Source organism: Mandrillus leucophaeus, unplaced genomic scaffold (assembly GCF_000951045.1).
Source record: "Mandrillus leucophaeus isolate KB7577 unplaced genomic scaffold, Mleu.le_1.0 Scaffold824, whole genome shotgun sequence".
NCBI classification, from domain to species: Eukaryota; Metazoa; Chordata; class Mammalia; order Primates; family Cercopithecidae; genus Mandrillus; species Mandrillus leucophaeus.
In genome coordinates this window covers 617,612-645,544 of record NW_012108964.1, presented here as the reverse complement: position 1 = coordinate 645,544, position 27,933 = coordinate 617,612, and the positions used below count along the sequence as shown (strand labels likewise).

Below are 27,933 nucleotides of genomic sequence, written 5' to 3'. Positions count from 1 at the left end.
CTTGTTGCTGTCTTTCCTACAGTGGTTAACAAATGTCTTCTGAGCTTATCTTTGGGGTCATAGGCGGAGACAGAAACTGGCACAATGCATTCCACCCCGGATCCCTGAAAGGAACTTTGTGGATGCACAGAAACAGATTTAACAAGTAGAGAAAGCCCAAGCAGAGTCTCCAGGGGCTGAGATACAAATTTTAAAAAAGGATCTGGGAAGCAACCAGCGTCTGACAATGACATCCCCAACCCTCACTCCCAACCCCACACATATACACTTGTCCTGGCCTTGACCTCAGACTGTACAGGTTCAAGTCCTGTGGTTCTTCAAATCATCCCCAAGTCCAGAGGGAGGATCCTGGAGTCCTACAACAATGACCGGGGCTGCTCTCTTCTGCATTTGCAAACAGAGTGGGAAACGCTGTCCTTACCTCGTAGTGGGCCACACGCTGCGATTCGGAGATCAGTTGTGCACTGCACACCTTGCAGTAACTGTCTGTAAATAAATCCTGATCGATATCGGAGGACTTCATCAGGCTACAGGAGAATCAACAGAAAAGAAAAATGAGTCCACTGCTTTGATGTTTTTTTTCTTTCTTTTTTTTTTTTGAGACGGAATCTCGCTGTCTCCCAGGCTGGAGTGCAGTGGCCTGATCTCGGCTCACTGCAAGCTCCGCCTCCCGGGTTCACGCCATTCTCCTGCCTCAGCCTCCGGAGTAGCTGGGACTACAGGCGTCCGCCGGCATGCCCAGCTAATTTTTTGTATTTTTAGTAGAAACGGGGTTTCACTGTGTTAGCCAGGATAGTCTCGATCTCCTGACCTTGTGATCCACCCGCCTCGGCCTCCCAAAGTGCTGGGATTACAGGCGTGAGCCACCGCGCCTGGCCTGCTTTGATGTTTATGCAGGATATTAACCGTGTGAAAAGCCAGGATCACAGTAACAGGTCTGACAGTAGTGACAGAGGGATGGGTCTCCCTACACTCTTGACGTTACCATATCGATTAACTATAATACTTGCCTAGGTTATAATTTTCTCACAAATGCCCAACAGAGTGGCTATACCCTAAAAAATAGAAATCCCGCTATAGTTTTTCTGTTGGAACATACCAGACTTACATCTAATGCCTTGTCAAGAGTTTATGTGAGAGCGGGGCACCATAGCTCACGCCTGTAGTCACAGTGCTTTGGGAGGCCGAGGTGGGAGCATGGCTTGAGACCAAGAGTTTGAGGCCAGCATGGGCAACATAGATTCTGTCTCTACAAAAATAAAAATTCTAAATAAGAATTTATGTGAGATATTTTTACGTGTTATATATATTAACAAAATGTTGTAAGCACCTAATACATCCAACAATAGAAAGTGGGTTAAATGAACTTTGATACATCATCACGCTAGAAAATTATGTGGCTTCCAAATCTAAATTCAGATAAATTATTCTTTAAGGGAATATTAGGAAAAGGTTTACTATTAACAAAAGAGATCTATAAGTATGTATAGTATTACACTAAATTTGTTTTAAAATATGTATATTGCATTAAAAACATTCCAGGAAATTATAACATAATTTTAAGAGCACTTATCTTTGGGAAATGACAGAAAATTGCTTTTGCAATTGTCTTCATTTTTAAATTTTTCTTCAACAATCACATTTTACTTTTGTAGTCAAGGAAGAAGTTAGCTTTGTCTAGAGCCTTTAAGCACTATAAAATCTAGCTTAGAGTTAAATAGTTACACTTAGAAAATTAAAAAATAGAATCAGACTAAACTATAACTTTCCTTGCAACCCCATACTTTGTAACACGGGGAGACCTCACTATTCAAGCTGACTCTTCTCCATTTAGGGTTGTTGAATTCATAAAGGCCACCTCCACCACCGCACGCCCCAACTGAACCAACAAAGTAAATAAACATATTCTCAAATTCCAAACCCGGAATCAAAATGCAGCCAAGGATCTCAAGCTTCTGAAAGCGATCTATTGGGAACGGATCTTATGGCAGCTGAAGGATCTCATGTTACCGCCCTGGAAACACACCCCAGCGCATCCTATTGCTTCACCCAACCCACAAACTCCACTTGTTTCACCTCCCACCTGCCAAGCAAGAAGTAAAGACCACAGTAGATAGCATGCTATATGGAGAGGCAGGAGAATCTCAGACAACAGCAATATGGTAGACACTTTGGACTTTATCTTATTCCACCACCATCATCTTACCTATAAGACTGCCCAAAGTTACATTGCTAGTCATTTGCATAGCCAAAAATACTGCCTCGCTTGCATGATTCCAATTTCCACAGGCTAGATCCATCCCAGGTCTGATGCTACCACGTGGCATTGGGTGAGTCACTCAATGTTCCATGCCTCAGTTTCCCCATATAAAAATTGAGATAATAATATTTGCCATGCCTTCTTAGAAAGTGATAGTGAAGATCACAGGGAGAAATATATGAGAAAGTGCTATATCAACCATAAAACTCTCTGCATTTGAAAGGGATCAGTAGTATATTTTTAATAACATGCTGATGTTGGCAAGATGTTGGCCAAGTCCTGAGCAATGCAACAAAATGAAGGACTGTGGTTCACTTTAGGTGATTTTTGAAATGATCTAAATAACCAGGCCACATTCATAAAGTATCTGCCTGAAATAAAAGAATATCTGCCTCAACAACTCCAATCTCATGTTCTGTCCTTGGCCCTGGCTCTAGTGGCTCATTCAGGGCATTTGTATTCAGCAATTCAAAAGGATTCACAGTTTCTGCTCCTAAGAGACAATAATGCCTGTGGTTTTTCAATGCCCCCAGCAAGCAATAGTTATGCCAGGTACCACTGTGTCTCACAGTTGATGTAGGCCTGTTATTTCAAGAAGGACCACACCTGGCAGGTGGCCCAGTTGGCCTGGAGTCTAGCACCTGCTGTGCCTGCAGCTTCACCTCCTCCCCCACAAGGCAACCTGTTCCAGAGAGGCCAGAAGCTCTAGTTGTTAAGTTTTTCTTAGGTTCAATTAAAATCTGTCCCACAGTAGTTTTTGTTCAGTGATTCTATCATTAGGTACAACATGGGACCACACCAGTCTCCATTTTTTCATGAGATATCCTCCCTAGAGTGTTTATGTGAGGGCGGGGCACCGTGGCTCACACCTGTAGTCCCAGTGCATTGGGAGGCTGAGGTGGGAGCATGACTTGAGGCTGAGAGTTTGAGACCAGTATGGGCAACATAGAGAGATTCTGTCTCTACAAAAATAAAAATTATAAAAAGGAATTTATGTGAGATATTTTCACGTGTTATATATATTAACAAAACATTGTAAGCACCTAATATATCCAACAATAGAAAGTGAGTTAAATGAACTTTGATACATCATCACGCTAGAAAATTATGTGGCTTCCAAATCTAAATTCAGATAAATTATTCTTTAAGGGAACATTAGGAAAAGTGAAGATAACACTCTTCTACTTCCTACCCAGCCTTACTATCTTGTCCTGAGTCTATTTCATTATAGTCCATCTTCAAAAGCAAGACCAAGAACAGAATGGGGGCACTCCAGAGATGGTCTACCTGAGGCAGAGGATTGCCAATTCCAGTGCCAACCCACAATATCGTAGTCATTTGTAATGGTCTCTATTCACGTCCCAGAATGTAAATGAAGAAGAGACGTTTTGATGATGAGAAACTGTAGTACAACATTTTGAAATGCCAAATGGGAAAAGAAAACTTACTAAGGTATATTTTTTAAGCCAAGCTCCTATAAGTGGTTGTGTTTAAATATTATCGTGTTCCCTGCTATTTCTAATAAAGAAGCACACGAAAATAGATTCACGGGTGACCTCGTTAATAGGAATCTCCAAATTCACTGCACACTCCTTCCTCATTATACAACCAACTGCAAAAATCAAACACTGTGAAAGAATATTCAAGGTATGTGTCGGACCAAGCAGGCCCGTAGGAGTCTGAGTCTCGGTAAAGCAGCTGTGCAACAGAAATAGCTTTAAAGGCAGAATATAAAATGTGTATACTAAAAAAAATTCAAGGGAAGAGAAAATATCATGGCTTTTTCCACTGTTTTATATAAGAATATTGGTTCGAACAAGTCCGTATGCAATTTTTAAAAAGGCAATAAGAACCCCTCTGAAATCGATGACACCTGAGTGGAATACCTGAACAAGTTACATTCCAGTGGGAGGCAATTAGTGGACAAGTGTCAACCTGGTTTTTACATGAGGGCTTTCCTCCAGAAAGAGAGAGCTCTGTCCATGTAGCTCACTTTAGACAACCAGAGGGTCTGATTTATGATGCAAAGACTGGAATTTCCAAGAAGGGAGGATGTCACTTGCTCCTCTCCCCCGGTTTGTTTAGAAGAGGATTTTAGCTTTACTAGCCTTCACTGTCTTCACCAAGACAGCTGGTAAGAAAAAGGAAGAAAAAAAAAAAAACAAGATTTCCAGTTTTTTTAGCCTTGTCCATGGTCCTGACGAGCCCATGCTCTACTCCAGCAGCTGGAGTAGAGACAGAGTCACTGATCACTTACTGGTCAGTCCAATCTGTCCCACCAGATCCAGTGTCTAGTGACCTCCCCCCTGGAAACATTTGTATCGTGCTGTGCCATGAGCCCCTGGGAGATTCTGAGGAGGGATAGAAGAGTAGAGGAAGAGAGGAATTTGATTTCCTGGGTCTGAAACAGAAAGCACCATCTGTACTCCCAGGCCCAGCACATTGCAAAGGCACATTGCAAAGCCAGGCACATTGCCAGGCAACCACTGGAGGATCTGAATGACCTCTCATCACTCTGAAGTACTCACAGAGGATGGCACTATCCCCAATGGAGGTAAGAGGCCTCCACCTGAGGTGGACGCAGTACTAGAGCAGGGAGTCTGGTCACATTCTCACGTGCTGTCCTGGGGGTCTGAGTTTCTACAGATCCATGTGTATAGCAGTGACAGTGTGAAGCTCAGAGGCGCATCTAGGTATCAGAAATAAAGGGAGCATCAAGGAGGAGTGCTTTTATTGATTCTATAATGGTCTGGGGAAATCTACTATGAGTGAGGCTCAGGGATAACAGAGGCACAGTCCCTGTCTTCCAAATCTTTCTGAGCTACTGAGTAAGAAGAGACATACACACACCAACACCTAAGGCACAGGCAACTAATTCCAGCAGAATTTGGCTGATGGAAAGTGATATAGGATTTGAGAAGACAGAAAGCATTATCAAGAATCTCTTCAAGAAAGTTCTACTAGGGTTGAAAATTTGAGGATGGATAGGATTAGAGTGGAGAGAAATGAGTTCCAACTCCGAAGCTAATTCTTTTCCCTGGCACAGAGAAAAATCTTACTACCACTAGGCATGAGAAGATATATAGGAGGGGCATTGGTGGGGCTAATTTGGAATAATTTAACATAAGGAGGAAGGCAGAAAAATGCAAGGAAGAGAATCTCAAAACCTAGATGGAAGAAAAAGAGGCTGGGGGAGAACAGCCAGGTCCAGAAATGTTTCTTGAGGTGCAAGAAATGGCCTTTTTCAGGATCCTCAGATGCAGATATGAAACCTTCCTTTCTGCTTCTTTCTGCTTCTCAAGAACAGATTGAAGGAATGAATGCAGGCTAAAACTCCAGAGAGATCTGGGGCTTCATGGAAAAGAGTCATATTCTTTTTAAATTTTTATTTTAGGTTCAGGGGGTGCAGGTGCCTGTTTGTTACATATGTATATTACATAATGATGGGGAGAGCACACCTATCCTTCAAATATTAAACACTGTGCCTGCTAGGTAATGGTGTAACCCTCACTACCTCTTCCACTCCTCCCCACTTTTGGAGTCCCCACTGTCCTTCTCTCCATCTTTATGTCTACGTGTACCCTTTGTTCAGCTCTCACTTATAGGTGAGAGCATGCAATATTTGATTTTCTGCTTCTGAGTTAGTTCACTTAAAGTGATGTCCTCTACCTCCATTCCTATTGCTGCAAAGGACACTATTTCATTCTTTTTATGGCTGTGTGGTATTCCATGGTATATATGCACCAGATTTTCTTTATCCAATCAACCGTTGGTGGACATTTAGGTTATTTGCATGACTTTGCTATTGTAAATAGTGCCGCAATGAACATATAAGCACAGGTGTCTTTTGGGGTATCTGTGCAGAGGAAACAAAAGCATTATTTTAAAAAGATTAATATTCTTCATTCCATTCCATTTCTGATGGTACTGAAATAACTTCTGACTCAGAAAGCCCAAAACCCATGCAGGGCTCTTCAGAGGGAAAGACATTGGTTCAAATCCAGGCGTGGTTGCTTGCCAACTAGGTTGTTCAGCAACTTACACAGCCTCACTGAGCCCTGATTTCCTTAGTTGTAAAATGGGAGGAAAATTCTCACAGGGTTATTGTGAGGATTAGAAATAATGTGGATAAACCATCTAGCACAGACTGTGGCATAGCAGAGACACGCAAAAAGGGGATATTACCATCATTATCATTAATATTATTAATTTTGTATTATCATTATTCTTATTTTCAGAGGAATGCTGTAAATATTTAAGAAGAAAAATAAATAGAACCACACGAAAGGCTAAGAGGGAAGATAACACAGTCGGTGTACTGAAATCATAGCTTTTATTGCTATTATAGTCTTTCTCTTTTGTGTCAACAATGCCATCCACAAAGATGGCTCGTTTCCACTGAAATGCAGCTGCCCACTCCTCCTGCCAGCTGAAACTCGGGCCTGTGAAGACCCCTTACTGCATAAACGTTTAAAAATCTATTTTTGTTGTCACAAGGTGCTGACCCTGATAGATGGAGAAGTTTGATGAGAACTTTGTCTCACCCTCTCATCCTCCCATGGGTGCTCACCTCCCATGACCTGCTTCCCAAGGGGATGCAAAGGGAGAAGTATGTCAATCAAAGTATGGCAGAGGCCCAGGCACTCCAGCAAACAGAACCCACAGCACTCACTATGGCAGACCCCAGGCGGCCGCAGCCATCAGGGCCCCAGGGTGGCATCTCCTCCAGCCCAATCCCTTGGGGAGAGAAGACCTTGGCTTGGTGTTCCCCACCAGGTGGGCATCCTTCTGTTACAATTTGGGCTATTTCCTTATAAAGCTTCTCTAGAAGATCTAATAACCTACTTTCCCCCCATACCATACTTCACTGGCCCTTTAAAGATACAATTTAAGACTCACGGGCACTTCAACTAAAGAGCAGCTCTTGCCTTTAGGGTAGGATTTCTGAATTTCCAAACTGCCACTCCGTGTGACTGTGCAAGCTCTCCAGTATCAGGGATTGCGGCTCCTCTAATGATGATCCCAACAGGACCTGGCCCCCTGTGAGAGCTCATGACCCAGAAGGAATAAAGATTTCACTGAAGTGCTTCCCCTGAGCCAGGCCCTGTGCTGAGGACTTTATATAAATCAACCAATTTAATTCCCTCAAAGAGCTGTGTAGACTTGCCTAAATGAGAAGACTCAAGGTTAGCAATTAAGTAACTCATCAAGAGGTCACTCAGCTCCTAAGTGGTGCTCAGTTTTCCAAGCCAGGGCTGAGCCCTGTGCCCACAGCCTTTACCCCTACCCTGGGCATCTGTCCTCAGCACTGGGCATGCCCTTCGGTTTGTCCCTTGCCACCTCCAGCTAGGGACCACCATAAAAATTCATAAAGGAAAGCCAAGGATAGACACACGGTGCAGAATTAATATGCTGGGGCCTGAGGAGCCTCGACTGTCCAGGTAGAGCCTTGGAAGCTGTTTCTGACCTCAGTGCTCAGACTCTCTTTTCTGCATTTGCCTGAACTGAGCTGAGACACGTTAACAACGGCCTGGACATTCTAGTTCTGCTTCTGCCTGCACAACCACGATTCTGCACCTCTGCAGCCTTACTCACCCTCGGTAGATCCATGACCTATTGCTGCCCTCCAATGCGGCCTGACACCTCAAAAAGCCACGGTGCCCTCTGCCCAGTCCTGCTGGACCTTTTCCACTCAGTCTGGGACCTCCCACCAGAGGATGCCCCCTGCCCACCCACGCCACCACCAAACAGCCTGGCTCTGAGCCCAGCTGCCTTTGGCAGTGCTGGCCAGCTCACTGGCTCCCAGAACCGAAGGCAGAGAGACTGAACTTTTCTCTCCTTCAGTTTTGACAAACTCCACAGCAGACTAAAAATGCTACTAATTAAGATGAACTATGACCTGATTATGAATGTGAAACAGACAGGAGGACTTCCACTGCTGTTTAAACTCAGCCCAATTTAAAAATCATTCATCTCAAAAAAAGCAATTGAACTTGTTTCTACTTTGATTTATTAAAACAAAGAAGAGGGGATAAGACTCTGCTCAGAAGGGAGGGGAATACAGAAGGGAGGGGAGTACAGGAGCGAGGGCAGACTTGTTTCCAGACTTGGTTTGCCCTTTTATTATCATTTCAAGTTTTTATTCCCTGAACCTTAAACCCGTATTTGGTGCTTTGGTGGCTGTTGCCTGATGTTTGCTCCCTTCCCCCTGCCACTGTCCTTCTGAGGAAAGAAAAAACTCCTTGCTCTATAGGCTGTCTACCAACAACAGGAAAAAGATTCGGGAGGCAAGCGAGTGGTTTTCGCAAACATCTCTGCCAGGCCTGCCCGTGCAGGAGCCTCAGAGAATGGGCTGGAAGCAGGGTCTGTCCTGTTCTTGTCACACCTCCCTCCACGTGAAGGTGGGTAATGCAGGGCTGGTTGCCGTGGCAGCAGACAAAGCAGACTTAGGGGGGAAAAAAACAGAAACAAGAAAAGTACTCTAGAAATAAAATCATCTGGCTGGGAGTGGTGGCTCACGCCTCTAATCCCAGCACTATGAGAGGCCAAGGTGGGCAGATCATGAGGTCAGGAGTTCAAGACCAGCCTGACCTACATGGAGACACCCCATCTCTACTAAAAATACAAAAATTAGCCTGGAGTGGTTGCGTGCGCCTATAATCCCAGCTACTCCAGAGGCTAAGGCAGGAGAATCACTTGAATCTGGGAGGCAGAGGTTGCAGTGAGCTGAAATTGTACCACTGCACTCCGGGGAAAAAAAAAAATGAAATGAAATCATCTTGGTCTTCCACAAAATCATGCCAGAGAAAGGGAACAGCAGGCAGCTGGGGTGCAGCACAGGGGAAAATGTCTGACCCTCACTCCCGGGGCCACCAGCTCTAGCACACACTTTTCTTTCATTCACACACCACCTGGGCTGACAGGCAGGGGAATCCCCCATGCAGCACCTGCGAGCAGGGTGAAGGTCAAGTACACAGCCAGTTTGAGGGACATTTTCAATTCCCTGTTCCTCAGGATGAGGACCTTTCTTCTGGTCTGAGGCTGTCTTCCCCATTCCTGATGTTGCTCAGATAAAGGAATCTGGCAGTCTAGGTAGCTCACCATACATCACCCAGATGCAGGTGCAAGCTCTCTTTCCAGCCTGAGCTTTGTTTAAAAAGAGAGAGAGGGAGAGGGAGAGGGAGAGAAAAATGCCCACACCACTGCCTTCTCCTGCCTGGCGTTGCCAGGAGCTGCATCGCTGACTCACACCACTTGAATAATTGCCTTTTAATGGCACCATTTTCTTCACTTATAAAACCAGGCTGTTTGATTCCTGACTCAGAGGCAGCGGCCACTGCTGGGCACATGTGCCTCACCCCAGCCCCGGGCCGTGGAACCATAGCTGTCAGTCTCACATGGCACAGGCTGGCCTGATGACATCTGGGAAGCAGAGCAGCGAAGGCAGCCCCAGTCTGCAGGGTGGTTCTCTGGTCCAACCTCCAAGGGCAGGCCCATGCAGCTGATTCCTTGCCACCTCTCCCCTCTCTGATCCCTTGTCCTTTGTCTGCGTGGACAAGTCTGAATTGTAGACTCCAGGGGGCATGAGCAGAGCAGGTGCTGACCAGCCCAGCTCCAGGCTTCAGATTTTCACTGTAAATTATATGAAAATCCCACAGATTTTCTATGTAACTCACCAAATGGCCTCTGCTTAAGTCCTGGATGTACAACATCACTTGGATTCTGTCTTTATTCATGAAACGAATTTTTATTGAGCATTTACTACATGACTGGTGCTGCTCTAAGCACTCAGTCTGCAGCAGGGAACAAGATTCTGATCTCATGGGAAAGGTTCACATTCTGGGCTCCAGCACACGCCACCCTCCATAAACACAGACAGACTTCCCACCTGCTTCAACACATAAATAGAATATTCACGCCAGCTGGAAGACAATGGCTTTGGCAGGTCCACGTGTCATGCTTCTGGAACATCTCCTTACCCTGTAGGTCCTTGCTAAGGCTTCAGTACTGTACCTTTGCCTCCACCTAAGAAGACCAGGGACCTGAGTACCAGAGGCAGGTGGGGACTAGCAGAGACTCTGCAAGGCAAAAGCTATTCTGTCTGGCTTTCCAAAGGCACGCTGCCACGGCAGCTTTGAGGAGAGCCCAAGGTGTCAGACGGGGACACGCAGCAAGCCCGAATGCGCCCAGCTGATGGGTCCGGGCAGCACGATGGAACACGGTTGTCAGGGAAAGCGCTGGTGCTTTTGTAGGACACTAATGGATAAACTCCAGCACCTTCTCCAGTCACAGCGGGCCCAAAGCATCTGCTTTCTCTTTCTGCACTTTCAGAGGGAAGAAAGTGAGTGATGTGTGGAGAGCTTGGATTTTCAACTAGTTTGCCACTTCAAGTCAGACCAAAAACAGAGCCCATATCATGGGGGAAAGCAGAGGCAGAGAGAAACAGAAAAGATCACTAGCCTGCAGAGAGAAGGGAGGAGAGGAGGAGCAAATATGAGGGAATAAAACATGCTCCTTATGTTTCCCGTCGCTCATTCCATCACACCAAAGGGCTGTGCACACAGGCAGAAAAGCCACTTACATTTTAAAGAATAGGTTCCTACCCTCCCCCACTCAATGGAGAAAAGCCCACGTGGATTCCCCCACTTTACTATGCATTGACTACCTGAGTGAAGCAAGTACCTGCTCCAGACAGGTGGATTTTCTTAACAAGCTGAACGACTACAGGACCCTTCCTTTCAACGTGGATACATGCCTTCAAAAATACAGTTTCTAAATAAGTACTCCATACTGTAACTTGTTTACATGATTTATCTTCACAAGACTGCCCCTATGAAACCAGACAGATTGAGGGCAGGTTTAAATGCCGCAATGGCATTCAGGGCCTGGGGAAGCATAGTTCCGCACCTGTATTCAACTGCAGAGAAAGGCACCGACCAGACAGACCAAGCTGCTGCAGGGAAAACTATTATTTTTATTTGAATCCATACTCCGAGGTTGCTGCAAGTGCTGTCAGTCAGCCAGCAGACATTCTAGCTCCCTTCTCCTCTATCGCATATTAACTTGACTGGGCTTCTCTGAGGAATTCTAACTGCTTTGTGCTGATTTGTCTCCTGACCTTCCCAAAATCAGTGAAAATGTAGAGTTCATGTAAAAGTATCTAGAGTGGCCAAGACAGGAAGATACAGGAATTTAAATGTTGCAAAGGCAGAGGAAGGGACTCACTATCCAGTCACTCCCTACAAATGTCTACACAGCAGCCTACCCCATCAGTCCCATCAGTGAAATCTTTGCATTAGAACTTCCTTTCAGATTTCAGAGCTGGTTTGAGATCCTGTGATACCCCCTACTTTGGGATGCAGTAAGAAATTGGGAAAATAATGATTGCTTTGGGAATTCAGCCACTATGGGAAATTAACCATCGAAAGGTTATTGCATGTGTATTAGGATCATCAATAAACAATGGGGAGATTGATGAAACTTAACATATTTGGCCACATCAAGAGTTGGAGAAGGTTCCTGTATACATTTTCAAGTTCCTGTATACATTTTCACAGGAGGATAAGCTGAAAGTTAAGCATCATCTCATCAAGTTGAGCAACACAGCAACTGCACTCCTAATTTCAGGCAAGAAAAAGTCTTGCTCACGTACGACACAAGGCATGTAAGAGATGATGATAGTAGCATTGTTCAAACAGCAAAGCCTGTAATCAGCCCAAAAGCACACCTACAGAAGAGTGGATGAAAAAAACTGAGGTACAGTCACAGCATGAATGGAGCATAGCAACAAACCAGAATATAGAGGAATCATAGCAATCTAATATTTATGTGAAACATTTGAATCCAAAGGTCACATCTACAAGATCCTTTTTATAATGTCAAAAACAACTGAAATGAAAATATCGACATCTTGGGCATACATGTAGAAAAGATACAACTCTAAAAATGTTTGGCAAAGAAATGAGGACAAGATTCAGGATGACGATTGCCTTAGGTGGGGAAGACAGAAGGGATGAGAGAGAAACACATGGACAGATGTAAGCGGTTGCCAGATCTCAGCTTTGCTTTAGAAGATGTTGTACGGGTGCTCATTCTGTTATTAACGATGGTAACTGATGTTAGTGATAGTGAGATGATGATGATAGATAGAAAAATAGATAGAAACATAGGTAGAGAGAAACTAGATAGATGATGGATTGATTGACAGAAACATAGATACATACACACACAAATAATGGCTGGATAGATAGCATGTAGACAACAATGATGAGAGATTATTTTCTAGAAATGAATCTTCCACACCCTCTGCAATAGAGACCTTGTTTTTTATCCTTTCTCCTGGCCGCAAAAGATCAGACTGGATTTCTCAGCCTCCTTTGCAGTTAGTGCACTATGTAATTGAGTTCTGGCTGATGAAATGTGCACAAAAGTGATGGACACGCTTCCAGGCCTTGCCCTTAAAAACCTGCTGTCTGATCTAACCTCCTCTCCTTCTGCAGGCTGGACGTTGCTGCCCTGGTCAACTTCGGAAGCCACATGGTAAAGAAGGCAGGGTCTCTGAAAACCTTGGCTCCTGGATGACTGTGGAGCAGAACTCCATTTCCCCAACCCCTGGTGCCCACTGGACTTTTGTGTCAATGGGAACTAAACTTCTAAAGCACTAAGCCACTACTATTCCAGGATTTATCCAGCATGACCTTAACTAACTCTACTTAAACCTGAGTAACTTGGCATGGCTGGGGAAAAAAAAAACACGAAGTGCCTTTTTACCCAGTGAAACCTCTTATGTGCTTTGTAGGGGAGCATTGGAAAAAGCCAGAGATGTTCAAGGGTCTGAGAGTCCAGAAACTGAACCTGGTCTCGTCTCTCCAACTCAGCTCTCTGGGTCATGGCACTAAACAGTGCAGACCTCACTGAGAATGCTCATTCAGGTCAGTACTACTCGATTTCTCATTTGAACAGTGTGGCTTCTGGGGGCTAAAATCAAGCAACTCATGGGAAAGCAGAGTATCATCACAGGACAAGGTGTGTGTCCTGGCACACAGACCGGCAGCATCTTTACAGGTGCACGGACCAGGAGGAGGCTCTCAGGTACCAGTGGTACCTGCCAAGAAGTCTGCTCTGTTTCTCTCTGGTTTGGAACAGACCCATGCTCCTCACCCCTGGCATATTGGTGTTGGTGCCTTACGGAATCTGCTTCGCCGTCTTGTGAGGGGCAAACAGAGCAGACGGCCCTGACCACTGGGATGCCAGGTAATGAGCAAGTGCCACACATTGAAGTCGCAGGGTCTTGTCACCTTGCCAGAGATGACAGCTGGGCCATCTGGCAACAGCCCTGATGCTGGGGAGGAGCCACACATTTCATCACTCCACCTCTTAATGTAGTTACACTGTCAAATTCTTCCCCCAAATCCATTCTTCGCACCTTTTAGCTGAGGTGAGCAGCAGTTGACCAGTTTCCAGGAAATGAGACTGTATTGATATAGATTTTGATATAGATTCATTCCCTGGCTGGGAAGTTCCCGGCTTTGGGGACAGCACGGAAGCATCACTGTGAGCTGGTGGTGCCCTTCTTTTGTTTATTTTTTTATTTCTTGAGACAGAGTCTTGCTCTTTTACCCAGTCTGGAGTGCAGTAGCATATCACGGCTCACTCTAGCCTCAACCTCCTGGGGTCAAGCAATCCTCCTGCCTCAGCCTCCAGAGTAGCTTGGGCTACAGGTGTGTGCCACCATGCCCAGCTAACTTTTTGATTTTTTTAAAGATGGGGGTCTCACTATGTTGCCCAGGCTGGGATGATACACTTCTAATGCACTCCTCACTCTCCTCGTCAGCTCTCCTTAAGCCTGGCAGTGAACTATCGGTGTCTTCAACCATCCTGCCCAGCTCATGGCCAGACTGACTCTCAGTCAATGCCGCCAGTCCTGCACCTCCTAACACCCTCTCACACTTGCCAGGTGGGGGAAAGGTGGGGCTGCTCCATGGGGGAAAAGACCAGCATCAGGGAAGAGCTGGGAGGAAACAGAAGACATGAACACTTAGGTGGGCAGTGAAGGAAGGATTTGGAAGGGGAAGAGGTCAAAATGAAGGGGTGGGACATGAAGGCAATTGGAAGTGAGTGGCATAGAGAGAATGAGGTCACGTTAATGATGGAGATAAGAATGAAAACATCACAGCACCAGAAAGGGCCTTAGGGACCATCTAACCTAACCCTTTCACATTCCCAAAGATACAGAAAAGACACCCTGGAAATTGATGAAACTTATCCAAATGTACCCTGTACATAAAAGGCAAAATGGAGATCCCTACCTCCTGAAATAACATTCTTTCCCTGCAGCTCATGCCTCACCCAGAATATTTACTACCTTCCTTTGAAGAATCACCTTGGGCAGGGAGAAACCAAAAGCACCCTTTTAAGCTTTGGAGAAACAGGCCCTCTATGGCTCTGACCAGCAGAAGCAGTGGTGCAGAGATGCCTAAAAAGACCAGCTTCCAGGTCAGATCCCCAGAGGCTGGCGAGAGGGAAACAAGGGGCAGCGACAGGCAGCTGTGCTCAGGTGTGCCTTGCCTCTTGTGGCACCCTCCAGAAACTTACAGGTAAGCATTTTGTCTAGAATGGCAAAGCCCAGAGATCTGTGACACGTGAAGATGTTAGGGTCAAATTGGAAAGTACATTTAAGTAGAGATTCCACCTCAAACTGAGCGCTAGCTACAATCCCACCACTAGGTATCTACCCAAAGGAAAAGAAATCCATATTAAAAAAAGATACCAGCACTTGTATGTTAATTACAGCACTAGTCACGATAGTGAATCAGCCTAAATGTCCATCAATGAATGAATTGATAAAGAAAATGTGGTTTACCATAGAATACTATGCAGTCATAAAAAGAATGAAGTCACGTCTTTTGCAGCAACATGGATGGATTGGAGGCTATTATCTTAAGTGAAACATGCCAGGCACAGAAATTCAAAAGCCAGGCGCGTTCTCACTCATAAGTAGGTGCTAAAAAATGTATAACACATGGACATAGTGTGGAATGAAAGACAATAAAGTCTTGGAAGAGTGAGGGTGTGGATGATGAGAAATTAGTTAATGAATGATGGCTAACCTAAAAACTCTGATGTTACCACTATGCATTCTATGCATGTAACAAAATTGCACATGTACCCCATATATTTGTATGAATTTTTAAAAGCAGTTCCTATTATAAAAAGTAATTTCTATTTCCCACCAAACAAAACTAAGTGGTGATCCTCTCAAGTGAGTGGGCTGTGAGTTGCTTACTGATGGAGTGGCCTGGACTCACATTAAAATAAGTACTTGGAAATCTTGTGGTGGACAAGGGAGATGCATGGCTGAGGTGCCCTTTCAAAGAAGAAATGCTTGCCTTGATTTGCTGAGAATATGGTTGGCACTCAGCCTTCAGCAACCTGTCCCTTCAGGAACGGCTTGCTTCAGAGGGCCATGCCCTCAACGTCACACTCCTCCAGGACACCCACAGCTACTAACTGACAGCTGCAAAGGTGAAAAAGCCCAGTCACTGCAACACAACATGAACCAACCCTGACCGGCCTTTTCAGCTCCACGACTCCTCATGCAGTTGACTGAGGCTACTGTACCTGCACCAAAGCCCAATTTCTCCCTCTTCCCAATCCTGCTTCTGCTCCTGCCTTCCATTGGGTATCCCTCCCAAGAGCCATCTGGTAGGCACCCTAAGCACTAAACTCTGCGAAGTCTGTTCCCTGGCAAACCCTGACTGTGGCGTTTCTTCTCACTCGCCTCCCCATGAAGCAGAGCTCACACAGCCCTACTGTGGACCCCACCGCATTAGACATTGGCAAAGTGCTACATCCTTTAGTCAGAGAGCAGATCCATTCCCAAAGATTCAGAACTCCTCCAGGCGTCCAGAAATGCATTGTCTGAGTAGCATGTATGCAATACTAGGCAGGGCATTGTTTCTGGTGACGCTGTATTCCGAGATAGGTTCAACACTATTTAATCATATGCAAAAGCTAGTGCTGAATTCTAGTTCCCATTCTTTTGATCTCAGTCCCCCATGTGGTTACAGTTACTATAGTACCATCTGACTTGAACCGATGATTCTAAGTTCCATAATGTCAAATAAGTCATATTTCAATAACACTTCCTACCCACTGCTAAAAATATTGTTTCTTCCCACACAGCTATTCCTAATGAGATATTACAAGCCACCTGGCACCCGGGGGAGTTCCTCGGCTAATTTTCTATTGAGCCCCACATAATGGAAACTGTGTATAATAGAACCCTGTTGGATGCTGGCATCAGGGGCAAAAAGAAGAGCAACATCACAGGCTATTTAGTCCTATAGGAACAATGGTCCTTGGCAACGTCATTCGATCTGCAGCTCGACTCTGGGGTGAAACGTACTACAGTCTAAAGTGTTTTGCGGTGAGCTCACCAAATGAGGAGCTGGCCCCAATAGCGGTTGCGCTCTCCCCAGGACCTCAGTTACCCCTCAGTTTCTGATAAGAGCCAGTTTGAAACCTGAATAACTGCTAACTCCTGCTGGATGTAAATGCATCTGGGACCAGGCAAGGCCTCGGGCGCAGCTGCACAACCAACCAATCCCAGCCACTTCAGAGGCCCACGCCGCTTCCACCAACAATGTGCCTGCTCCCTGTCCCCTTCACGTCTTGTTCAATGCTAGACTGTGTTCTCTCCTCTGCATCAGCCACGTGCTAAGCATCACCTCTCTGAGACATCCCTCTACTCCTCTTACCCAAGCTGGGTCAGTGCCTCCTCCCCAGGCTCCCAGGCTCCCTGTGCACCCCCGTAGGTGTGCGCCCCACAGGTGTCGTACACCCCTGCAATGCTGTGCTTGGCTGCCTGCTTCCCCTCTAGACTGTGAGCCCCTTCGAGGCAAAAAGTGTCTCTCTTCTCTGTACTCAGTACCCAGCACCATTCTAAGCACTTTAGCCAACAATAATAAACTGATAAAATAACAAGATAAAATGCACTGGGAGTGGAGTGATGAAAGTAAAATGCACTAGTGTAATCTATTGTGTCTCAATAGAACTTCCTGTTTCTATTTTGAGTCCTACCCTGAACATTGTTAAGAAGAGTCCAGAGGGTGGTCCTAAAGAGAGCGCCTGCAGGATGCACCTCTGCACTCTCCTGGCACAGAGCGGTCTCCAGGCAGAGCCTGGCAGCACGTGCCCACTGGTGTAGACATTCCAGTGTCTAGAGTCAAGGGAGGAGCTCCACTCCTGCTTAGAAAATGATGCCTCTGTGATCAGAAACAGGTCTCAGTAGAAAGTATTAGGTCTTCCCTCTCCCCACCCCAACAAGGCCCCCCTGTAGGTGAGGCATCTGAACCTATAGGTGACCCTAAGAAAAAGAAGCAAGTGTGACTCCTAGGGCCAGCAATGGCAGTCCCCCAAGGGACTGAGCAAGCAAGTGCCCACCAAGTGCGCCTCTATTCTGAGCTCTACCCTCCCATGGCCTCATCCACTATTCAGACCACAGTGAACTTGCAGAAACAAGGCAGGGATTCAAACCCACGTGTCCGGATTCCAAATCCGGGGGTCTTTCCAGAACTTTTAAATCAAACTATTGGTTTAGAATTTGCTTTGAGGGTCTTATAATCTTTATTAAAGCATTTCAGTTATCTTCCAGTTAGCTTTCTTTCTTTTCAATAGCTGAAAGGAGAAATAATTTGTGGCTCTGACAAAATTCTAGATCTCGTGGTCAGAAAAGGCAAAGCCAATTGCAGGCTGCTGTCCACCCATCCTTGCACAGTGCCTGCCTGCACTCCTTCACTTGATTTGGGGGTCAAGAGAAAGCAGTGATTTACAAGTCATCCTCACCTGCCAGTGACACAGAGTGTCCATGAACAATAGGCACTTCTCATCACTTAATTCCACTTTAAATTTCTGCAAGAAGAAGGAAACAATGATGGAGCTCTGACCTGGCTGGTCCTTGTCTGATCTTTAGTCAACCAGAGTCCTACAGGATATTATAAAATACATTTATTTTTTGAGATAGAGTTTCACTCTTGTTACCAGGGCTGGAGTGCAATGGTGCGATCTCTGCTCACTGCAACCTCAGCCTCCTGAGTAGCTGGGATTACAGGTGCCCACCACCACGCCTGGCTAATTTTTAGTATTTTTAGTAGAGATGGGGTTTCACCATGTTGACCAGGCTGGTCTCGAACTCCAGACCTCAGGTGATCCACCCACCTCAGCCTCCCAAAGTGCTGGGATTATAGGCATAAGCTACCACGCCCAGCCTAAAATACATTTTTAAATGACTTCTCCAAAGCAACTGTTGCCCTGAAATGCGAGCTCCTGGCAGAAAGGCAAGGCCAGGAAGTAATTTGCGTTTGTCTTCTACCCCTCCCTTCTAAATGCAGCAAAACTATGTCAAAGTCTCTCATTACTAGGACTTTGTTTATAAATATGAACCAAATCCTTCATTGTAACACATTTCATGTGGGCAACCTCTCCAGTCACTGCTCGACCCCACGGCCCCATGACAAAGGTCAAAGGCCACAGATGTACAACTGACCAAGTGCTGGCTGGATCAGAGACCCAGCAGGAGTTCATGGGGTCCTGTGTCCAGTTCACTCCAAGGTGGTGTTTGTATGTTGCAAGATGGGTCAGAACTAGAAGGGAACTGAGGAAGATACCCATGAGATCCTGCTTTTCCAAGGCACAGAAGGCTTCCCAGGAGAGTAGACACTTCCTCTTCCCGCTGGACTAAAATCTCTTCTCTGGTCTTTCGAAAGCAGCAGCAGCAAACCCTAATATTTTGGACTTTTATCTCCAGGCTCTTAGCACTTTTTCAGCCTTCAACACTCACAGTCGTTACTCCACAGAAGTGCAATATTGACTCAACAGTTGCCAGCTCTAGGATCTCAAGGAGACTCAAGAATCACACCTGAGACTGCTCCTTGTCTACTTTCTGCAGAATGTGTGCATGCAAGTCATCATTACATCATGGTAGCATGAGACGGTAGAAGCTATCAGAGAAACGAAAATCAGTTGAGTGGGTTTGATGCCAGCCTTGAGTTTTGGCAGATTGGGCAATTGGGGCATGACTGGAAAATAAATCCAGCAAGAAAGTGCACACATTTTTAAGATTAAGATCAGTCCCTTCTGTCTTTCCCCTCCATTTTATAGGCTATGTACACAGTGCACCCAGAAAACCGAGACTCATATAACTGGAAATGGAACAATTCAGCAAAAGTCCAACTAATAGACCCTGGGCTTCTTCTTTAGCCCAGTCTGGAGCACTCTGGAAAGTGCCCAGGGATTCCACCAGCCGACCTAACCACTGAAGAGTGACAGGAGAAGAGAATATTGTTTTTTCTAAAGAAAGGAGGTAAATGAAATAATAATTTACCTCATGTGGCAGGTAATTTTATGTGTCAACTTGACTGGACTAAGGGATGCCCAGAGAGCTGGTAAAACAATATTTCTGGGTATGTTGACAATGGTGTTCCCAGAAGAGATTAGTGTTTGAATTGCATAGACTGAGCAAAGATCACCCCCACCAATGAGGATGGACATCACCCAGTTGTTGAGGGCTAGAATGGGACAAAAAGCCAGAGAAGGGTGAGTTTGCTCTTTCTCTCCTTGAGCTGAGACATCCATCTTCTCTGGCCCCTGGGATATGGGTGTTCCTGGTTGTCAGGCCTTCAGATTCAAGTTGAATTATATGACTAGCTTTCTTGGTTCTCCATCTTGCAAATGTCAGATTGCAGTCCTTCCCTTGGCCTCCATTACCATGTGAGCTGATTCCTAAAGTAAATCTAATATACGCATATTTACTTTTTCTCTGTCCTCTCTCTCTCTCTGCTTGCTCTCTCTCACTGTGTGTGTGTGTGTGTGTGTGTGTGTGTGTGTGTTCTGTTTTTCTGGAGATCCCTGGCTAATACACCTTGCATTAGCAATAAACTTTCCAGCATTCCAAAGTGATCCCATATCTGTCACATTTTAAACTCACTTGGGGTAGTAAAAGTATCTTTCTTATATCTGGCAGATGAAGAAACTGAGGCCTTTATAATGTCACATGGCCTATGGCAGAATCAGGGTAAGAACTCAGGCACCTATTGATTGCATTGGTGTGATCTCAAATAATAAGATTCTTCCAGTAAGGACGGTCCATTGGGTGACCTCATGACCATAAACTGCACATACTCATGCACCAGAAAGACAAAAGCAAGACACTGAATTCCCTGGTCCACCAGGAGATTCAGTCCCAGTTAACAGGACTACAGGTGCTGAGTGAGTCTCTGAGTAGAACATCAATTACCAATAAATATCACATCTACAGCTCTTACAACTTCACCTTTCAGTGAGCTCAGTTCCTCCATTTTTGTGCAACTTGGATCTCCTCCTGAACGAAGTGCGTGGATGCCCTGGGTCTGTTCCCAGATCAATATGGCCAAACAGCTCCAAAAAGAAAAAAACTTTAGGCATCTTCATTACTATTTTCAAAAGCTTTGCTTCTCTAGAGAAAATGCTCTTACTTCAAGATTTGACAGTCGTTGATTGCCCGCAGAAGAGGATAAAAAGTTAAAAGTTATTAATGAGTATCTCCAGGCAATTAAAAACAAGCTGCCCTCAGGTTTTGGTCTCTCCCAGACGCTGTGTGCCAGTTGACAATTTTTCTGCATCTGAAAAATAATGTGGCTTTTGCTGAAGTTGGTAAAATGGTCTATCAATACGCAGATTATAGCAGCCTTCTGAAAAAAAATAGCAGTGTCCTGTAATCTAACTACAGGTAAGACAGGTGCTTATGTTCAGGCAAGATAGTCCTGACACAGTGAGAACCCCAAGAGACGACTGGGAAGACACAGTGAAAACCTGTGTTCACCGTCCCAAGGAATTGCAAAAAAAAAAAAAAGTTTAAAAAGCCTGCTATGAAATGTTTCAACCTCACAAGTTCAATATACTTGGTAGTTAAAAAAAAATAAAATTAAAAAAAATAAAAGACTAAGGGTGGAGGGGGAAGTGAGGGTGAAAAATGTACTTAACCATGACAGAGCCAAGCATCAATTACAATCGGCCCCAAACGACACCGAGATGTCAAGAGGAGAACCAGCCAACTAACAGATGGCCCTCCAGCAGGGAGGAAGCAGGACTTCTCCTAATCTGTGAATCCTGGAATTTGAAGGTTTAGACTTCAGCCTCTTTCAAACTCCAGAGACAGCACTTCTACCACAGCCTTCCTGAGGCATTAGGAAAGAAGACAGCTGGATCTGCCAAACTTTCACTAAACAGTCTGTAGACCAGCCAGCCCCAGCTGAGACAGGGAGATAGCAACTATTTGTACACCTTCTTCCAAACGCACCCCCCCAACAAAAAAAAAATACACTTGCAGTGTTCCTTTTCTTATATATAACCTTTTACATCTCTCTTTCTCTCCCTGATCCATGGTTCATTCCACCTTGGCCCCTGTCATCCCACTCAACCCAATCCCTAGCCCACGAGGAAGCCAGATTCTCCCATTTCCATAAATTCTTCTGGGACATACAGGCAGAGCAAAGGCGCAGAGCTCAGGGGCTGGGACAGCAGAGCTCTGGTCCGCAGAGGGAGAGGGTGTCCTGGACAAGGCTGAAGCTGCCGCGGAGCTGCCTGGCTCTGGATTTCATAATTAAAGTCACTGGGTGTTTGATCACCTCCTCGATGCAGAGTAATTAAACTCATTGCACTGTTTGTTTTTCATTTCCTTTGATAAATGGTGAAAACTGCTAACGAGCCACGGCAGCGTCGTTCCACCTCACTCCCCCTTGGCATCCCCATTTCCAGGAGCATTCTGCATCTTTCCAGGTTGGGACTGACTCAGGAACTGCAGGAGTAGGGCTGGGCATCGCCAAAGAGTGGGGACTTGGCAGGGCAGACCTGTACGGCTGTTGCAAACCTGTATGAGACTCACCTCTCAGAGAGATCTGCTACCGTCGGTTCCAATGTTTAATGGCAGGAGGAGTTTAGGTAGGTCATCATTTTATAGGGAACACTAAAAGCATAAGCTCAGGCTGTTCTGCTTGGCTTTTAAACACACACACTTTTCCCAATCCCTTATGAAAAAGAAGTGGGGAACGCCAGGAACAGTGGCTCATGCTTGTAATCCTAGCACTTTGGGAGGCCAAGGCAGGCAGATCATTTGACGTTAGGAGTTCGAGACCAGCCTAGCCAACATGGTGAAACCCCATCTCTACCATAAATAGAAAAATTAGCCGGTCATGGTGGTGTGTTCCTGTAATCCCAGCTACTCAGGAGACTGAGGCAGGAGAATCGCTTGAACCGGGAAGGCACAGGTTGCAGTGAGCCAAGATTGTGCCACTGCACTCCAGCCTGAGCAACAAAGGAAGAATTTTTTCAAAAAAAAAAAAAAAAAAAAAAAGAAACCTGGGGGAAATCCACTCACCTCGGAGAAAATAGCCCCTGTAAGTTTCAGCCTCTCCCTCTAAAAAATGGGTAGAGTCATATTTGCTGTTGATTACACCAAGGTGTTAATGAGAATTAAACAACATGTTACCCAGGAAAGTGCTCCTCAAACCACAATGTCCTACATGATATCAGGAAGTTGCTGGCATTGTTCTTGCCTCCTTGCAACTCAGAGTGGAGAAGCAGAGAGCTTGGCTCTTTCCCAAAGCAACTTAGCCTCCCTAGTTAAAGCCAGGTGCGCTAAGGAAGAACAAGGAAGGGGAGGACGTGGGAAGGCAATGGGCGTTCCTGGGAAATTTCCACTTCTTCCTCTGCAGCATGTCAGGTACGCTCTGAGACCTCACTATCATGCCCCTTAGGCTTGAGGCAGCCAGCAGAGCTTGCAGATCACAGACTGCTTTCCCAAGGAACTCCTTTGCTCCTAACTTTCACGTTCCCTATAGTTGGGCTGTGAGTGAAATGAAGTCACCTGCAGAGGTGACTTCTGTCCCAGGAGTCTCCCCTGGCATCCCCTCTATGTGGCAGCTGAAGTCCGTCCACCAGGTACAAGCTAGCCCTGCTTAATCAAACTGACGCCTGCAGGACTCCAACAGAAAACCCTGAGGTCAGCCCTTCTTTGCCTCCAGGGAGTGCTAACCTACCCACAGATTATTTGAAATCATTTTGAAAGCACACATGATGTGGCCTCTAATTTTACGTTCCAGGCTTTTCTCAGAGCCACAGGGACCAGGCTGCCTTCCGGCAGTGGGCAACATTGTAAATAAGGAATGGTTTATCCGCCGGAATGCTAGATTTTGTCTCCCCTTCTGTCTACCTCCTCATGTCATCCGCTGTCCTGGGAAAAAGATGTTAATAACCCAAGCAAAGGAAAACGAAACCCAGCAGCCTAGAGAAACAAAAGGAGAGGGCTAACAATGGTGGAAAATAATAACTCTTGAAGGGAAATGATTGTCCTAAAGCAACGCCAGCCCATAAGAAAGAATACAAGCCTATGGGTGACACGTCTACCCTCGATGCGGAAGTCAGACTTTCCACTCTGGGACTCCACCCTTTGTCCATCACATCTGATTTTTAGTGTGATGATTCCCAGGAACACAATACAATGTTTGAATTAAGGATTCTACCAACACCATCACTGAAAAAACATAGTTATTTTCATCTGTTATTTGGAAGGACCTGAATCTCATGGAGAAAAGTGGGAGGTGGCCTGGGCATGAGTCAGGCAGCCATACATTGAGGAGGAAAAAGCACAGGCTTTGGGGACACAGGCAGCAAGCTGTGAATGCCGACCTCACCATTCGCTAGTCATATAACTTTGGGGAAATCATTTAATCTTCAAGCCTCAGTTGACTCATCTGTAAAACAGGGATAATAATAACCACATCATAACATTGTTAACAAGGAGAAAAAAATATATATAAAGTACTCAGTGGTTCTTGGTGCATAGTAGGAATTAAATAAATGGTCGCTAATATTATCTTTATTACTACCAGTACTATTACTCTTGGTAATACCAGTACTATTACTCTTGGTAATACCAGTACTATTACTCAGGAATTGGGGGTGGTTGTATAATTCTTTATTCATTTCCTTCCTTAATTCAAAAATCCCTACATTGTGGTTCCTGGTTCCACAAAAACAAAGTCAGCACCTACATCATTCCAGCCACCCCCAAATGACCTGCTTTCGAAACGACTCCAGACTCAGCAGCAAGGAGCACTCCAAGGTCCCCTGCAGGTCATCGTGCTGTGTCCTGACAGATGGCGAACCACGCAGGAGGACAAGCTGCTGTCAGACTGGAGGTGCCATCCCATCCCATGGGATCCCATGCCATCCCCTGCCATCCCATCCCATGCTGGCACTGAAAGTCCCCAGGTCAAGCCTGCACAGCTGCCTAGAGACAGCCAGGAACCCAGTCTGCAAATCTAGGAACAAAGTTGGGGGCTAAGAGGTGTGGGAGGGAGCCACAAAGCCTGTTAGCCTCTTCACTGGTTCTGCACTGGCCTCAGGCCACTCTCAACAATTGCTCTGTTTTCATCATCTTTAAGCCAAACAAACACAGCCAACTCCACAGAAAAACAGTTTTCCCTTCTGCCTTTCTGAATCTTTTCATTATTTACTCGTAACATATTTATAAGTAATGACATTTCCCCACCCACCTCTCTCCCACAGATCCAGGAAGAAGGAGTAACATAAAATGCTTGAAGCCTCCCAAGACAAAGAGATAAAAGATGTTCTATTTAAATCTCTTGGGTCCCAAAAACTTGCAAAATGATTCCCCAGGGATGCCACCTGTCCCTTGAAGAACACACACCTGCCTGGATTCTCAGATGTTCTCTTGTACCTCAGTCACCCACAACATAGCCCCAAAAAAGGGTGGGGAGAGAAGACAACTTACCAGATGGCACCACTCACTCTTTCCTTTCCATGTCCACAGCACCGAGACAGGAGAGAGGGATCAACACGATCTTTTATTATGTGTGTGTGTCTGTCTCATTCATGAGGATCTCCTTCCATGTCTAGATCAGTGGTTGGCACAGAGTAGGTACGTGACCAATATCTCCTCAATTACATAGCAGTTTATGTGCCTCGATATCTAAAGTGACTGAAACCTAACTTGAGCCCAAAGAGTTCAACCAAATGCCATCAGCAAGTGTGCTGCCCCACAGGCTTCCCCACCTAGTACATGGCACAACCATTCACCCAGCTGCTCAGAATGGAAACCTGGGATCCCTCCTCATCCACTCCCTTTTCTTCCCATCCATCCAATCCACGAGCAGGACATGTTGCTTCGACCTCTGCAGTCAACGCTGAATCAGACAGTATGTTACCGTTCTCAGGCAGCACACCCGGGTCTTAAATTGCCACTGTCTCTCACCTGGAGGACACCTGCCCTCCCTGCCTTCATCCAGACATCTCACAATCCATTCTTCACAAGATCGATCAGATCCCGGCCCTCCCTTGCTTCAAGCCTGGAAATGCTAACCAGGCAATGAAAGTAAACTCCACAGCCCTCGGCTAGACTGTGATCCCCACCCAATCTGCACCCTCCTGGCCTCCCCTGCCACTCACAGCCCTCCTTACACACTAGCCTTCCCCTCATCGACTGTGGAGCAAGCACCGATGTGGAATGTCTGTCCCTGCAGCGAGCCCCCATCTGCACGGCCCAGGCCTCCCCTGCCAACATCACTCTACTCTCCTTTCTCTGCTTCACAGGGCGGATCACTGCAGACAGTCATGGAAAGCCTCTGTTTATGTGTTTTTGTCTAACTTCCACCCTGCAAAATGTAAGCTTTGTGGGGTAGAGATCCCTTCTGTCTTATGGATAGCTGTATCCCCACTGCCAGGCACACAGTAGACACTTAGAAAACATTTGTGGGCTGGCTAGATGAAGTTCTTCATCTAGTGCTGTCTCCAATCCCCGACTTCTTTCTCACTAAATTTATTTGTTTACAGATCACATGGGGTACGATTAAACTCCCCAGAGACACTACATAACCCTCACTTTATACCTCTCCTTACAGTCCAGCAGTTACACAGGTAAACATTCTCCTCATACAGAATATTCTAGGTCAGCAGTTCTCAAATTTTTTATTCTCAGAACGCTTTATGCACTTAAAAATCATTGTGATTTCAAAAGGGCTTTTGTCTATGTGTGGCATATCTATCATTATTTACTGTGTTCAAAGTTAAAACTGAGAAAATTTTTAAATCTTTATTAACTAATTTTAAAATAAAAATAAACCATTACATGTTAACATATATAATATAGTTCTATGAAGTTAACTATATTTTGGCCAGGCGTGGTGGCTTACATCTGCAATTCCAGAACTTTGGGAGGCCGAGGTGGGCAGATCACATGAGGTCAGGAGTTCGAGACCAGCCTGGTCAACATAGCAAAACCCTGTCTCTACTAAAAATACAAAAATTAGCAGGGTGTGGTGGCGGGCACCTGTAATCCCAGCTACTAGGGAGGCTAAGGCTGGAGAATCGCTTGAACCCAGGAGGCGGAGGTTGCAGTGAGCTGAGATTGTGCCATTGTACTCCAGCCTGGGTGATAAGAGTGAAACTCCATCTCAAAAAAAAAACTTAACTATATTTTAAATGCAATGTAGTATCCTAGGTTGGATCCTGGAACACATAAAGGATACATAATAGAAAAACTAATTCAAATAAAATCTACTATCTAGTTAATAGTTATGTACTAATGTCAATTTCCTAGTTTTCACAAGTGTATCATAGTCAGGTAAGATGTTAACATTGGGGAAAACTGAGTGAAGGGTTTACAGATACTCTTTGAACTATGCTTGCAACATTTTATTTTTAATTTTTTAATTGACATATAATAATTGCACATATGTATGGAGTACATAGTGACACTGTGATACATATGATGTACAGTGACCAGATCAGGGCAATTACCATACATACATATCTCAAACATTTACCATTTCTTTGTGTTGGGAACATTCAGTGTCCTCCCTTCTAGCTGTTTGAAGCTATGCAATATATTATTGCTAACTACAGTCTTCCTATAGTAGTAGGATGTTAAATCAACAGAACTTCCTATAGAACACCAGAACTTGTTCCTCCTATCTAGCTGCAGTTTTTTATTTATTTTATTTTATTTTTTGAGATGGGGTCTCACTCTGTTACCCAGGCTGGACTGTAGTGGCACAATCTTGGCTCACTGCAGCCTCCACCTCCAGGGTTCAAGTGATTCTCGTGCCTCAGCCCCCCAAGTAGCTTGGACTACAGGTGCCTGACTAATTTTTGTATTTTTTGGTAGAGACGTGGTTTCATTGTGTTGGCCAGGCTGGTCTTGAACTCCTGACCTCAAGTAATCCACTTGCCTTGGCCTTCCAAAATGCTAGGATTACAGGCCTAGCTGTAATTTTGTGTCCTTTAACAAATCTCTCCCTATCCACCAGCCCTCCTGCCCTCCCAGCCTCTAGTACCCTCTGTTCTGCTTTATATTTCTATGATATCAACTTTTGTTTAGCTTCCTGCAACTTTACTTTAAATATAAAATTATTTTAAAATAAAAGTTTCATTTTAAAAAGCTATATTCTTAGAAAAACTGTGAGAGGAGGGACATGGTTTTTACATTTTTGCAAATCCCTTGTATGTCTGCCTTACTAGATGATAGCTGGATTTTCTTATCTGCATCTGTATTCAATCTGTTGTGATATACTGTCTTAGTTGAAGTGTGTGAAGAAAATCCAGCTTCACACAGATAT

The 27,933-nt window shown here is 45.2% G+C and overlaps 1 protein-coding gene across 2 annotated transcripts in view; it reads right to left on the bottom strand.

The window, feature by feature from the left end:
* Nucleotides 1–27,933, bottom strand: part of ZMAT4 (zinc finger, matrin-type 4) — a 413,388-nt gene that overhangs the window by 319,774 nt on the left and 65,681 nt on the right. For both annotated transcript variants that reach the window (XM_011968037.1, XM_011968036.1), the window contains exon 2: nucleotides 422–527. In XM_011968037.1, the coding sequence (XP_011823427.1) occupies nucleotides 422–523 (102 nt within the window). In that variant the 5' untranslated portion in view covers nucleotides 524–527. The remainder of the gene's footprint in view (nucleotides 1–421; nucleotides 528–27,933) is intronic.